A 16,975-nucleotide genomic window follows, 5' to 3' on the forward strand; every position below is an offset into this window, starting at 1 on the left:
CAATAGATATCAACACGGAGGTGAAATCTATCATCTGTTGATACACCTGACTGTACTATCTCATACAGTATACAATATATATATACATACATATGTACAGGTGGATTCTGTATTTGTCTTAGTGGGTATATATACAGTAGACCTATCATTAATTTATACATCTAATAAAATAGAAGATTGCCTGCTTAGTTTAAACCAGCATAAATCAGACAGCAGAGATTCTGTGAGCCACCCAGAAACAATTGGAGGTGGATGGTATCCAAGTCAAATAATAAAATTAAAAAAAAAAAAAAAAGTCTCATTTTACAGCATTCAGTACTGTCCAGGGTCTCATTCCATATGAGCTCCTCACTTCATTTCAGTCCCCTTAGTCACTAAGGCACAGTTCAGATGAACTAGGACTGTCCTCTCAGAACATTCTGAATTACCATGAAACGGGATCATCGTCTATAAATCATCTATCCTCCCTTCATTTGGAAAACTTCACATTATAGAGAAAATGTCATGTTCCACCCAGGCAGGAGCCTATGGTCCCCCCAAAAAGGTCCTCCTACTTTGGCAACTAGGTGGCAGAGACAACTGGAGTTTCTGTTTGGTTTGAAGTTTGGGTCTCAAGTTGCCATTAAAAGAATCTCTGCAGGTAGTTGTGACAAAGAGATGCTGAAAGGGGTATTTCAAACAAACATCATCCTGCATTCTGAACATAGAAAGGCCTGAAGTGATCATACCACACAGCCATTTTCTTATTTAGTTTAGTTGTAAGCATATATCACACTAAGCTGGCAGTGCTATAAATCACTTGCTCTATCAGCTACAAGGTGCATTTGTAAAAACATACACCCCCCCACAGCAGAATCAAGATACATAGTGCTAAAGGCTAAAATGCCATTATCTCTCTTCCTTTCCCTGACAGTAAAAGTAGAAAAAAAATACATATTTAACCAACCAATACTCCATGGCCCCTTTCATTATATCCAAGATCAGCTTATTCAGACATCCACCTCACTCTGCCTTGTGGTAAAGCTGGATGGCCTTTCTACTTATTTTCCAATTTTGATTTTCTCTTTCCATGTCCAAAAATGCTGCACTCCAGAAAGAATCCTAATCTGTTCTTAAAAGACATCACTTCATAAAACAATGTTTTGTTTTGTTTTTGTAATCAAATGCCGCAGCAGACATGTTGATGCTCTAGCATTACTTATTTGGGGAAAATGTAGGTTTTTAGGCTTTTAGTAATTATACTTGGGTAAAGCCATTAATAAAATAATGTACATTCTTAAATCAAGCAAGCTACCCACCCACTCGTAGTGAGAGAAATGCTAGTTAACTTCAAAGGTGTAGACCTACTCCACAAATCACAAAACCAGTTGGAACCAGCTGAGTGGAGAGAGTATACAAACAGCTTGCTCTGATAAGGTAAAACCCAAGTTACTCAAAGGTTACTTAAATCTAAAATGCTAAATCATGTATGTTAAACTACATACTAACTAGCTAATGAATATACATATGCATATGGAAATCATATATAAAATTTTATTTTTCTGGGGTGCCTTTTACATTAGGGACATACCTCAATGACCATAGAGTAATTAAGTTTTGTTATACTCTCATCAACCTGTTGGTCTTTTTGCAGGAGAAGTCATTTTCCCCCAGCACTTGGCCACAGATGTCCCTTTAAAGTTTGGAAATATTGTTTGCACATCTGAATTTGGAGCTACTTTTTGTCATGTAAGTTTGAAATACAATGCATTTTTTAAATAGAAGTCCTTTTTTACCTCCTGACTGTCAATTCAAAGACTGCAGGGAGGTTGTGGAAGGGAGCTCGGCAAAGTAAAATATGTACTTTAAAAATTATTGTAATTAAAAGGGGAAGAACAGATTCTAGAGGGATTTTTCCAAGACAAACTTCTTCCTTTGCACTTTCTATCATCTAGTTTAAAATTAAATTTCTCTGGCTTTGAAAATTCTGCAGGACTGAAGAATATTTTCAAACTGTGAAATATATTCCCTCAATGGCTTTTTATGCTCCAGCACCAAGCAAGATTACCTGCCAACCTTTCATAAGAACGAAATAGGAATAGGTAACCTTGCACAAGTAGTTCTACAGTCCGTACAATAATCCATCATAAGGTGGACACATAGCTTTATTTATTTATATTTTTTTACTGGCCTGATTTGATGCTGCATCACAAGCATCCTTGTAAAGAAATACCAGACAGTCTAAACACAAGAATTTAACTATGTTTGTTAAATTCATCCCTGCATTTCTTCATTCTGTTCCTCTTTTTGATCTATCCTGAGCGTCATACTTTAGATTTTGAGCTGAGGCAGGGATCCAATCTATGATTTCCTTTCATTGCTGACTTTATGCCACAATGCTTTTCTAGATTTTGTGATACATAACGGTAGAATTCTGCATCACCATGGAGACACAATGGTAAATGCTTACAGATCGATTTCCTCACATCTCCCACTGGTGAAATGATTGTATGAAAAGCCCCATAGCCAGAGGTGTAAAAGACATAGGGAATGGCCTTGAAGGACAGGAGAAAGAGCCACTACCAAGGCAATGGTCAGATAAGAGGAGCTTGAACCCAGGCCAAGAAACTAACTTGAGTAAACATCTCAGACAAGCCCCTTCTTAGTTCACATGAAGATGAAGTGAGGGGTGGAAGCCCATTCAGACTTGCAAGATTCTGTTAGTAGAGCTGTTATAATAAAAGTAGTCCTGACCTATATGGCATTAGTTTCTTAGTCTGGTCTACCTGGTACGGCTGACATACTTGCTGTAACAAATATTAGCCTATTCACTAACTTTCCCCATACTGAGGCTCTGTAGCTTCCATCACCTTCTATTTTACCTAATTATTTCCTCCTATAATTGACAAATATGTCTTTCAAGTTCAGTTAGTAATAAACCGCATACTGTGCAGAAGTTACAAAGGGTACAAAAATCTCTCACCCACTTAAAAAAACTGTTGGCTCTTTCCCATGCTTTCCTTCTATGTACGTTTGCCTGAATTTTTTATGTGTCCTTTAAAAATATTGCTAATTTTTCAGCCTGAACTTCCTTTAATTTTGCTGGTGAACTTTTAAGAAATGAAGGGTTCACAAGTGAAATTTCAGAGGAAACTGGTAAGAAGCAGAACAGAAGTTTTATATATTCTGTCTCTTTTGTGTCCCTGCTACTTCAATGCAAAATCCAAGCAAGTCTCTGGTTAAGCTGGGATAAGCATTAAAATTGTTCAGGTAAAATTAACCTGGCTTAGTTCTCTGTGCTATATCTGTATTATTTACAGTCCTGAACATAACTTGATTGGATAGGAAATATTGGCTAGTTCATATGCTAACGTAACCTATAATGTGATTTGCTGGTTTTGTTTGACATATTGTGTAATCTCAGACTTTTTTGGTTTTTATATATAGTTTATATCTTAATAGATTGTGCAAAGTCAGCCAACTGGGATTTACTCAACAAACCATTATTAACCAAAATAGTGCTGCAGAAATCCTGGAGCCTGTGAAGAATTGGATTGGGTGAAACAAGTTCAGGTTAAATCCCACCAAATCAGAGTTGCTAGACATCAACAGACATATGGGCGACTTCATAACATCAGCTCTGGTACTCTCAATAGGGCCAGGTTCCTCAAAGGAGAGTTGGTTCACAACTTGAGAGTTTCTCCTGGACTCTCAGTTGCTGCTTAAACAGCAGGTGGAAATCATGGCCAGGGAACCTTTATCCAGGTCCAACTGGTATGCCAGCTTCACTGGAAGCAGTAATCCATGCCCTTAACATGGAGGATCTAACAGGACTGTCTTTGGAGGTGACTCAGAAACTATAACTGGTACAAAATATAATGGCTAGACTCCTGGCAGGACAGGTTAGGATAGCATGTATTTTGAAGTCACAGCACTGGCTAGGCTCCACAGGCCAGTTCAAAATGTTGGTTATTACCTTTAATGTCCTTTACAACACAAAGAGCTTTAATGCCTGGGATATATCAGGCAACGCCTTTCCAGAACTGAAACCATCCACCTGGCCTCATGATCAAGAGATACTTGTCTTCATGAGATACACAGAGTGTAGACTGGGCCACAGGTTCTCAATGGCTCCTTCCACAGGAGGTTATGGATGACCCCAGTATGACTGGCATTTTGTAAACCAGGTAAAAAAAGTTTGGTTCCAATATGTAATCAGTCCTTAGATAAGTTTAATTTAATTTTAAGAGTACTATGATTACTGGCTTTTAATGATAATACATACTTTAGTTGTTTACACTGAGCTTTTTTTCTTTTTGTCTTTTGCCCTTGATTTCTTTGTACCCTGCCCAGACCCCATTAGGATTATGAATATTGTATATTATTGTAATAAACTATAATAAATATTGTAAAATAAACAAACAGAGCATGGTTTAGTGCAATAAGTGGACACAATTTTCCATGGGTCCATCATGTTATTGTATTTAGACAGCACTGCTGCTTTCATAAAATGTTATACATACAAAAAGGAAACAGCTGATTACTTTCCCAGGGAACTTACTATCCAAATAATAATTAAAAGACAGATAAATGGATATAAGATGGAGGCAAACATTCATAACTGAGGCTTAACTTTGGTAATGGATAAGCCTCATGGAATACTTGGGCTATCCAGTGCCAAACTTGATTGGCATTACTAAGGATTATTTGTGCAACCTATGTTAAGTAGCATGGAATTAAGAAAGTGTAATCATAAAAGGCCATAGTAATTAGAGGGCCTGTGCAGCATTTTCCCATTATCACCTTAGAAAAAGGTTCTCCACACACTGAAAACCTGATAACATCTTGCTACAGTAAGCCCAAAGCTAAAAGCTATCAGTCACATCTTTTAAGAAAACATGTTTTTTCAGCTGGGCTATTAAATTTATGAAGGCAAAAAGATCATACTGGCAACTTCAAGAAAGCTGCCCACCTAACAGAGAGCCATGTGTCCATTTTGTTTTGTAGAAAAGATCAAAATTTTAAGTATGGGGATGTGACTAAAATACACTACTCATTTAAATGAGATGGCAGTATAATGTGGTCAATTCAGCCACTCTGAAAAGAATTGCATACCAATGGACCATTTACTTGGTCAGAAAATATCTGATGATGATGCACAGAGAAAAAGTGCAACTATTCTAATAGTCTATGGATGTAGCAGAACAATATTTTACTTCTGTAGAGCAATCACCTACTTACAACCCATTTATAATTCTTCTTTATTCACTGAAGAACTCCTTTACAACAATATGGGGATGCCTTGAGAGTAATTAAATAGTGTTTCATTGTGATGTCACATGCAAGTACATAAGGGCTGGATTGTATTCATTCATTTGCATCTCCATGTTATAACAAACATTTTATCACTTGCCCCCACTGCAGACTGCTATGGGATGTTCCCAGTACTGAAAAATTGTGGAATAAAAAAGAGGAGAAAGGGAGATGTTCTGCTGAAATCTACCCTCCATGTTTTCTTCCCCTTCTGAAAGAGGCCTCTCTTTTCAACTTCATACCAAGATCCAACTTTCCTTCCTTCCTTCCTTCCTTCCTTCCTTCCTTCCTTCCTTCCTTCCTTCCTTCCTTCCTTCCTTCCTTCCTTCCTTCCTTCCTTCCTTCCTTCCTCTCTTTCTGTTTTTTATTGTTACAAGGTGGAAAAAGGGGCTGGTATTGACTTTTTTTCCTAATTCTATTCTCCATCAATCTGCAGTTTCCAGATTCTTTAACAGATGCTTGTTAATCTGAAAATAACCTCATGAAATCTTACCTTAAAATTTTACTGTAATCTGGGAAATAAGGGAGGATACAGATTACAGGATATATTATTGTACAGTACAATGAAATGTAGGACACTCATACACTGACTGCTGTTTAATCGAGAAGCCCCTTTAGCACTTTTCATTAAAAAAATGTATAATAACCTTCAACAAATGTTGAAATTAAAAACAAATGAAAACACGTTTTCTGACAAATTAAATCAGAATAAATATTGCAGATTTTTTTCTTCAGCACAGCACTAATGAAACTGCTTTAAAAAAATCACACAAAAATTCTCTGATAAATAAATCATAGTAACTTAATTATGGTGAACATGTGAACCTGCTCTAAGTTAATGGTCCACCTAGATCCCAATATGACTGATTCTTCAAGGATTCCAGAGGTTGGTTGGTTTCTCTCAAGCAAAATAGGCAAGATTTTTTTTAATAGAAGCACCCAGGACTGAATCTAGGATATTTTATAAATAGTTGATTATTGCTTAAACCCTTTCCTATAAATGAATACAATATTTCATAACTCAAAGCTTAAACAACACGTTTTAAAAAATTACAAGCCCCTGACCTTAAATGCACTGTTCACTTCAAACAAATATGAGTCCAGGTTCATTATTCAAGGAGCAACAAAAAAATAATATTGTAAATAACCTTACCACTTTGTTGACTAATTAAGGCCAACAATGAAAAGTGAGGGCATTGCCCACATCAAAATTTACAGAATACCAAGTTTCACCAAGCAAATTGAGTGAAAAGATATAATATTAAACCATTCTGGATCCATTTACTTATTTTTTGAGCACTGAAAGATTTGAAAACTCCTTTTCTCACTACTGATTACTACAAGCGTTGCAGTATAAGCAGTATAAGTTAGATTATATTTTGTTTCCCTTGTATACAGCCCAGAGTCCAAATATATTGCCACTCTATTGCAGATCAGGCAGAAATTTAAATCTAGAATTAACTTCTGCCATTCCATGATTTCTATGAGCAAGAAATATCCATTATATTAAGAAAGAGGCTGTTAGAATTCCTAGAATGCTCACAGAAAGTAAACATAAAGATACTGCAACTTTTAGAAATAGTAGAAACTTAGTAAACTTATGGTTAGTATTCTGACTTTGCCCTCCTTGACAGCCATGATTCATTATATGAATACACAGAGTTCATCCCTACAGGCCAGAAAGCAACATGTCATTGAAGAAAGAACATCAATCCTGGTTTGTGTCGTTTTCAAATACTAAAAAATGTGAGACAGGAAGAAAAACAATCTTTTTTTTTCTCAGGCAGAGAGAAAAGTAAACAATCCATAGTGGAAATTTTTACCCCCAATAATTTTCATAGTATTTATTGACAAATAAAACTCTGTTCTCAACACCAACATGCTAAAGATGTTAGGGAAGAAGATGGGTTTTTGTTGTTTTTGTTTCTGAAAAATAAATGCTCTTCAATTCCTGCACACCCAAGAAAGTTGATTGAACTGCATTCTGAATTCCCACAATTTGCAGTTCAATCGATTTTCAATCTATTTTGCTTATTACTTGTAATGGGATAACCACTACTTAAATCAACTTAAACTGCTTTTAAAAAGATTCCTTATTAAAAAAAACTCAAATCAATCAAAGGGTTCTTACATGCCTCATGAAAGTAATGAGTAATACTGAAGGAATTCTTTAAAGAGGCAGTACTGGTTTCTGGGTTCAGAGCTACTAACACTGTGTAGACATGCTTCTTATAGCCAATGTTCACCTTAGCAAACAAACAAACAAATAAATCTCAAAGCCCTATATGATGTCTTGCAAAAAGGGAAAGAAAAACAGTGTGAAAATATTAGAATTCTATCTGCAAATGTTATATACGGTAGAAATATAGGGCCAAACAGCAGAAAAAAATATCTTAATGGTTGGGTTATCTAACTTGTGCAATCTTTGGTGATATAGAAACTATCCATTTCTATCCACATTTGATAAACATTGGAAGCTCCTAAGTGTTTACTGGACCATTTTAGATTTATTTTAAAAACCATTTCATTTTTTTCCTGTGCTTATAGGAAGACCCTAAATAATATTTTCTATCCTTATTTTTGAGTGTCCCTTGCTTTTTTATCTAATGGATAGGCACTCAGTTCCCAAACCAGACCTACACAGTGCTAATGCATCCCAGCTTTGAACAGCTTGATCTCCCAGAATCTAAGGATACCTCCTCTCCCCTCCACCTTTAAGCCTATTGGGGCTACTCTGCCCTTCCCAGCTTGCCAAGGAGCTGTTTGATGGGCAGGGAAAAGCAATGGATTGGGGATTGGTCCACTAGGGCCAGTGGACCAAAGCCTGTTTTCACTGATTAGGATAACAGCTTCTCCCTAAATCCATCAGCAACAGGAAAACAATTATCTTGATAAGAATTACTAAGGAAGGAGAGTTTCTACAGTACCTGCTCTTAGCAGTGGATAGTTAGCATACTTTACCCTTCTACCAGCTGATAACTAACCCTCAACCAGGGCAAGTGAAGGGAGTCACAGAGAAAATAGACAAGGATCTCACTGAGTCCACAGAGAGCCCACATGCATATCAAAGAATCAGAATTCCTCATTCCAAATAGGATAGCCACCTTCCAAAGCAAAGAGCTTTCTAAACAGTAATATGACATGCTAGCATTAGGATCTATGGTAGAAGTTTGGAGGATGAAAACCACCAAAGAAAAAAGTTGCCCTACTTCTGCCCATTTTCCTAATTTTTTTCAATGACATACACACATATAGGATGTGCATACGCACATACATATACATATGCACACTGCTATCATATTAGCTTGATGGTATATGACAGGATGCTTGCCTGAATGTAAAGCTGTTCTACCTATCCGGATGGACAGTTCATTTTCATATTCCTGATGGTCTGTGGTCTGGTGCTCATATTTCTCCTTAATCATTCTTGAATCATAATTTAAAGCCAGTGATGTTTGAGGAGACACACTGATATCCTGAAAGACAGAAAACAAACAAAAATGTTTTATTTTGTTTCTTTCATTTTAATGCAACACAGTCCAATTTTATGCTATATTCTTCCAGAAGAATCGATCTGACATATGTGTCTATATCCAAGCAGAGTGAATCTTAATACAGTTTTTATACCTGATGTTCCAACTAGCTTTGCTGTTGCCATCATTATAAATTACTTTGTTTAAGGAACTATGGACACATAAGGAACAGGTGCTGTCAGAGAAATGTGCTTTGTAACACCAGCACCAAGAGTAATGTGAACATGATCCTTACCCAATAGACATTAGTCTGAAGATGGCATTTATCTGACAGCTGAGACTACACTGAATTCACAACAGATAATATTTGTTATACTTCTTTATAATTCACTACCTGATTTTTTAAAATTACTTGCCAGTTTAGGTTAATTCTTGCTTAAACACCCTAGCCTGATATGCATTTGAGTGCCCTGAAGCTAAAGACAGAGGGTCTGTTTAGCCTGGGGAAGACAAGACAATAAGGAGAAAGTATAGCCATCTTCAGATTTTGGAAAGACTGTGAGACAGAATTATTCAGAGTTGTTCCAGGAGACAAAACATGAAACAATGGGTTTAGGTTGCAAGAAAGTAAATTTCAGTTGGGCATCATGAAAAAAAATCCTAACAGATTGCCTCTGGAGGTGGTAGACTCCTTTTACTGGAGATATTTAAACAGAGGTTGGATGACCACCTCCCACAGGTACTGTGGTAGTGGATTTCTACACTGGGCTAGACTAGGTGGTCTCCAAGGTCCCTTCCAACCCTTATATTCTATATAATTCTAGGACTTCTTTCTTCAGCCCAACTTTTGGAAGAAAATTGAAAGAAGGGTATTTGGAATGCACTTGCCCAAAGCTAAATAATATCAAACTTAGGGCCTTTGTCCACTTACACCTAATCATTGTACAAACATGCCATACCAACATCTTTTTTTCTGCCATAATCCCAAGATGTTGCCTTCGCTTTGTTCTAATCTTTTATGCAAAACAGGCTTAAGTTATCCTTAGCTGTATCTGTGTTAAAGTAAAGGCCCTTTTGACATTGTCCAAAGAAAGCCCCAAGGGGTGTAAAATCTGTTAGGCTTTATCACCTATTTCCCTGCAAGGAAGTCAGTAGACCTGCAGTGAATGGGAACAGAGGTAAGAGAAGCACCACAGGGATCAGCAACGGGGACAGTCAAATTCATGCCAACTCAAGGATGGGTGGAGAACACTGCAACTCAGCAATAGGGAAAGATGATTACTAATAGCTATATAATATCTTAAAACACAAGAGTGTGCTTTGCAACAGTGAAGCCCTATACGTGCAAAATATTTTAGGGAACAATTTCCTTTTAAAATAATGTACCCAGTTATCTAGCTACAGAAAAGAGTATATCCAAGAAAAGAGACAATCTGGAAGGATATGCATAGCAATTCAAACAAAATCAATCAATCAATCAATCTAACTTAGTTGTATGCTATCTGAGTACCATGCTGGGTTTAAAACTTATGGGAAGTTATTTACAGAGAAAGGATTCTGCGGCATCTTAGTCTCCTGAGCAGATAATGCCCCAGAAAAATCCAGATGGAACTCAAAATCACAAAAGCATGGGAATCTGAGATCAGTGAAACTAACTGTCAAAATCCTTGCAATCAATTAGCCAACTTGTTAGCTTGCTTGCTTCGTTTCTGCCATTGTAGATAGAAAGGGGGGGGGAGCATGCTGGGAAGGAGCCATTAGAAGCAGATGGGCTGTTATCGGATTCTCAAGAATGCTCAAGATTGTACCAACGGGTGAAGGAGAAGAGGACTGGGAAAGCTGGCAAGGGGGAGGGTGCACTAAGAAATGGCCAAAAGTAACTTTTTGGCGCGCACGGGCTTAGTCTTAGCAACACTTTGGACCTGTACACTACTTCTCAATAAATGAGCTTTTCTTTGAACCTACATCGGTTTCAAGGGGACTTTCTTTTGTTGGGAATCAAGAGTGAAAGATCGTTACACTAACGTCTTTGTAGAAACCAGCTACTGATTTGCCCAGTGGTATGACAGCCTCTATATTTCTGATGTCGGTGGTCTAGTCAGCTCAATGGCCATGTATCTGAATTATAAAAGATTGTTTTTTATGCAAAAGAACTTACGTTCTACAAAAAGTAAGGCTTTGCCTATTCAGTTTCCAGGGCTGAAGACCATCACAATATCAGAGCTTATCAATCAGTAATTATGACATCTGTACCTTATCTATTCAGTACTTGGCTCTGTTGCTTCTTATCCATGGGGGAAAAAAAAGAAATTAATAGCAGATAGTAATCCCATTCTGAAGGAGGAATGAAATCTGTGTCTTTGAAATTACAGTTCAAAAATGAACAGATAATTAGAAATATTTATTATGTTTTAGAGTCATAACACAACCTTTATCCAGCATGTTTCCACAGAGCTTGTTTCTGTAGTACATATAAAAATTATATATATATATATATATATATATATATATATATATATATATCAGACTATAAATATGCACATTCTTGATACATTGTACAAAAAGTAATCAAAACTATGTTAGCGACTCTTTTGTTTTTAATTAGAGGTGTCATATCTGGACTGCAAAAATCTGGTGACTACTAGATGGCAGAAGAGAGATACAAAAAACTCTTTAGTGATAATTCAGAATAACAGCCCAGATATGGTTGCTCTATTCTTTATGCTTTCAAAATTAGGCTTGCATATTAGTCTGAGAAACCAAGAGGCGAATGGTTCCGACTGTAGACATCACATTCATTGTATTAAAAAAGAAGAACAATCTCAACCATAATTCATAATTGGCATTAGCTTCAATTTTACCATTTGGTTTTTAAACCGAAATGGTTAGAATAATAACAATACTCTAAGTGATAAATAATAAATGTTTCACATCATAATTATAAATGTTTAGTAAGGGGCAAATAAATATGAAACATAATATCCAGTGAACCTTAACATTATATATGTATAATTGGAGACATCTGTGCTATCTGGCCCCTTCATGGATCACTGCCTTGTCGTGGCGAAGGGGCTTGCGTAACTCAGTGAAGCCATGAGCTATACCGTGCAGGGCCACCCAAGACGGACAGGTCATGACAGAGAGTTCTGACAAAATGTGGTCCACTGGAGAAGGAAATGGCAACCCACTCCAGTATCCTTGCCAAGAAAACCCCATGGACAATGTTAAAAGGCTAAAAGATATGACGCCGGAAGATGAGCCCCTCAGGTCGGAAGGTGTCCAATATGCTACTGGGGAAGAGCGGAGGGCAATTCCAAGTAGCTCCAGAAAGAGTGAAGCGGCTGGGCCAAAGCCGAAAGGACGTTCAGCTGTGGATGTATCTGGAAGCGAAAAGAAGGTCCGATGCTGCAAAGAACAATATTGTATAGGTACCTGGAATGTAAGATCTATGAACCAAGGCAAGCTGGATGTGGTCAAGCATGAGATGACAAGACTGAACATCGACATCTTGGGAATCAGCGAACTGAAATGGACGGGAATGGGTGAATTTAATTCGGGTGACCATTATATCTACTACTGTGGGCAAGAAACCCTTAGAAGAAATGGAGTTGCAATCATAGTCAATAAGAGAGTCGGAAAGGCAGTAATGGGGTACAACCTCAAAAACGACAGAATGATCTCAGTGCGTATCCAAGGCAAACCATTCAATATCACAGTCATCCAAGTCTATGCCTCAACCACTGATGCTGAAGAAGCTGAGGTTGACCGCTTCTATGAAGACCTACAACATCTTCTAGAACTAGCACCAAAAAAAGATGTCCTTTTCATCATAGGGGATTGGAATGCTAAAGTAGGAAGTCAAGGAGTAATCGGAATAACAGGCAAGTTTGGCCTTGGAGTACAAAATGAAGCAGGGCAAAGGCTAATAGAGTTCTGTCAAGAGAACAAGCTAGTCATAGCAAACACTCTTTTCCAACAACACAAGAGACGACTCTACACATGGACATCACCAGATGGTCAATACCGAAACCAGATTGATTACATACTTTGCAGCCAAAGATGGAGAAGCTCTATACAGACAGCAAAAACAAGACCAGGAGCTGACTGTGGCTCAGATCATGAGCTTCTTACTGCAAAATTTAGGCTTAAATTGAAGAATGTAGGGAAAACCACTAGACCACTCAGGTATGACTTAGATCATATTCCTTGTGAGTACACAGTGAAGGTGATGAATAGATTTAGAGGATTAGATTTGGTAGACAGAGTGCCTGAAGAACTATGGACGGAGGTCCGTAACATTGTACAGGAGGCAGCAACTAAAACCATCCCAAAGAAAAAGAAATGCAAGAAAGCAAAATGGCTGTCTGATGAGGCTTTACAAATAGCTGTGGAAAGAAGGAATGCGAAAAGCAAGGGTGAAAGGGAAAGATATAAGCAACTGAATGCAGATTTCCAGAGAATAGCAAGGAGAGATAAGAAAGCCTTCTTAAATGAACAATGCAAAGAAATTGAAGAAAACAATAGAATGGGGAAGACTAGAGATCTCTTCAAGAAAATTGGAGATATGAAAGGAACGTTTAGTGCAAAGATGGGCATGATAAAGGACAAAAAAGGCAGGGACCTAACAGAAGCAGAAGAGATTAAGAAGAGGTGGCAAGAATACACAGAAGAACTATACAAGAAAGATCTTAATGTCCCTGATGTCCACGCTGGTGTGATCGCTGACCTTGAGCCAGACATCCTAGAGAGTGAAGTCAAGTGGGCCTTAGGAAGCATTGCTAACAACAAAGCTAGTGGAGATGACAGTATTCCAGCTGAGTTATTTAAAATACTAAAAGACGATGGTGTTAAAGTGCTGCACTCAATATGCCAGCAAGTTTGGAAAACGCAACAGTGGCCACGGGATTGGAAAAGGTCAGTTTATGTTCCAATTCCAAAGAAGGGCAATGCCAAAGAATGCTCAAACTATCGCACAATTGCACTCATTTCACATGCTAGCAAGGTTATGCTCAAAATCCTACAAGCTAGGCTTCAGCAATACATGAACCGAGAACTACCGGATGTACAAGCTGGGTTTCGAAGAGGCAGAGGAACTAGAGATCAAATCGCCAACATTCGCTGGATCATGGAGAAAGCACGAGAGTTCCAGAAAAATATCTACTTCTGCTTCATTGACTATGCAAAAGCCTTTGATTGTGTGGATCACAACAAACTGTGGCAAATTCTTAAAGAGATGGGAGTACCAGACCACCTTACCTGTCTCCTGAGAAATCTGTATGCAGGCCAAGAAGCAACAGTTAGAACCAGTCACGGAACAACCGATTGGTTCAAAATACGGAAAGGTGTACGACAAGGCTGTATACTGTCACCCTGCTTATTTAACCTATATGCAGAGTACATCATGAGAAATGCCAGGCTGGAAGAATCACAAGCCGGAATTAAGATTGCAGGGAGAATCATCAACAACCTCAGATATGCAGACGATACCACCCTAATGGCAGAAAGTGAAGAAGAACTAAAGAGCCTCTTGATGAGGGTGAAAGAGGAGAGTGCGAAAGCTGGTTTGAAACTCAACATTAAAAAAACTAAGATCATGGCATCTGGACCCATCAATTCCTGGCAAATAGAAGGGGTAGAAATGGAAGCAGTAACAGACTTCATTTATTTGGGCTCCAAGATCACCGCAGATGGAGACTGCAGCCATGAAATTAAAAGACGCTTGCTCCTTGGGAGGAAAGCTATGGCAAGCCTAGATAGCATATTAAAAAGCAGAGACGTCACCTTGCCGACAAAGATCCGCATAGTCAAAGCTATGGTTTTTCCAGTAGTAATGTATGGCTGTGAGAGCTGGACCATAAAGAAGGCGGAGCGCCGAAGAATTGATGCCTTTGAACTGTGGTGCTGGAGAAGACTCTTGAGAGTCCCCTGGACTGCTAGGAGGTCAAACCAGTCAATCTTAAAGGAAATCAACCCTGATTGCTCATTGGAAGGATCGATAATGAAGCTCAAGCTCAGATACTTTGGTCACCTAATGCGAAGAGAGGACTCTTTGGAAAAGACCCTGATGCTGGGAAAGATTGAAGGCAAAAGGAGAAGAGGACGGCAGAGGATGAGATGGTTAGATAGCATCACTGAAGCAATGAGCATGAAACTGAGCAAACTCAGGGAGGCAGTGAAGGACCGGAAGGCCTGGCGCAGTATGGTTCATGGGGTCACGGAGAGTCGGACACGACTTAACGACTAAACAACAACAACAACAAAAGTGCTATCTGGAGTTCTGTTATGGAATAATGGATGCCATCTGACCTGGAACCTATCCAGTTTCTCATCCCCCTTCTTAGCTAATTTCACAGTTTTTGCAATATCCAAATCATGCAAAACCACTGACTGGAGAAGAAATCAATTCTAAATACATTGTTAAGTAATGTTATTTTGGCCCCATCAAAATAGATATGCTGGGACAAAACCCAGCAAAAAGACCACTAAGTCATGCAGTTTATGTATGCATGTATGTGTATGTATGTATGTGTCTGTGTATACATACATACACATACACACACATATAGAGATTTATTATTATTGTATTTTTATCTTGATCTATCTATCTATCTATCTATCAATCTATCTATCTATCTATCAATCAACTCAAGGTGGAGACATACCTAATAGTCTTGCCTCCTATTTTCCCACAAAGGGAAGGTGAGGTGGGTTGGGCTGAGAATGACTGGCCCAAAGTCACTCAGCCAGCTTTCATGCCTAAGGCAGGACTAGAACTCACAGTCTTCTGGTTTCTAGGCCAGCACCTTCACCACTACACCAAATTGGCTCTCTCTCTCTCTCTCTCTCTCTCCACACACACACACACACACACAAATAGAATTTTTCAGAAGGGTCAGTGCAACATTTCTCTTCCATTTGTAGCACTCTCAAATTCTCCTATTCAAAATATGTGCACTGGGACAAAATCCAATCCACATGCATGTATGTGCCTGATTCTAAGAGGAGCATCTGATGGGATGGGCAAGTTCCACTAAGTTCAGTATGCAGGAATTGCTTTAAGCAGGAGAGAGAAAAGGACTGGGAGATGGAGAGGTAGAAGGAGTCTTTCAAGAATTTGATCAGCTCTTAGCCCAGTGAGATAATCCTCTTTAAAAGATGTTCTGTTAAAACAGAACAGCATAGATTCAAAGATTTTATGTTTGAGGTTCAGACCACACCTAGTTTTTATTTAAGTTCTTGAGTGAATTAGTTCATTGATCTTTCTTTGAAACAAATGTTTTCAGAGATATGACATGTCCACAGAAACCATTTTATGAATGGACATATCCCCAGGGGCAATTTAACTAATGGCACCCACAGGCTTCTCTCATAATTCCAGGGGAGCCCACAGGCTCCGAAAGATTGGTTACCTCTATATTAAGAGAAGGTCATCTGGAAACATTCTAAATCTTATCCTCAATTAAATTTATCACCTTTTTAAGGAATCATGAAATTATTTCTAATAGTCATTGGCAGCTAGTCCCGCATAACCACATATATGCAACTATATCATACTCTGAGAAATCAAGAACTGCCTCTGTACAAAAGTTTGACACCAAAATTCCATCTCTATTTATTTATTTATTTATTTATTCATTCATTCATTCATTCATTCATTCATTCATTCATTCATTCAACTGATAACAATATAGTAGAAAAAAGGAAACAGATTTCACAGAAAAATGAAAAAGGCCACTTAGAAACACTTTAATGACACAAACCTGTGCATTCACACACATAGTTAAAATATCTTAACGATAAAGAAAAAAGATAAAGAATATCTTCCTATTATTGTACTTTCCCCAATGTAATGTTCTCTGCATCTAAGTAAAAGAAAATTCAAAGCTTATATAAAAGCACAGGTGTAATGCAAAAGAGTATTTTTACATAATTTTAATACAATCCACCATAACAGAAACCAAGAGAAAGAACAAAACAATTACTAATGAGAGGCTTGATGAATTAAGGTCATTTTATATTAAAAAAAAATAGAGAGAAAAGACAATATTCTACTCTCTTACTTTGCATAATGTATTCTGACTGGTAATACAACTGATAGTAATCACATATTTTCTAGGCTTTTTAAAAACTCCAGAACAGTTTTGCAATCAATGGCTTTACAGAATCATGTTTTCACTTCTGTAAAGCCATTGATTGTAAAACTGTTCTGG

General features: G+C 37.9%; 1 protein-coding gene across 3 annotated transcripts in view; it reads right to left on the bottom strand.

Moving 5' to 3' along the window:
- The window catches only part of SLC39A11 (solute carrier family 39 member 11), a 385,119-nt gene that overhangs the window by 259,379 nt on the left and 108,765 nt on the right, over window positions 1–16,975 (bottom strand). For 2 of the 3 annotated variants that reach the window (XM_088138335.1, XM_088138333.1), the window contains one exon: window positions 8,624–8,768. In XM_088138335.1, the coding sequence (XP_087994461.1) occupies window positions 8,624–8,768 (145 nt within the window). The remainder of the gene's footprint in view (window positions 1–8,623; window positions 8,769–16,975) is intronic. The other variant, XM_088138334.1, reaches the window with a different exon arrangement.

Source organism: Python bivittatus, unplaced genomic scaffold, assembly GCF_059951505.1.
Source record: "Python bivittatus isolate LINGU-HERP-01145 unplaced genomic scaffold, Pbiv_v1 ctg000220_np1212, whole genome shotgun sequence".
In the NCBI taxonomy this organism is placed as follows: domain Eukaryota; kingdom Metazoa; phylum Chordata; class Lepidosauria; order Squamata; family Pythonidae; genus Python; species Python bivittatus.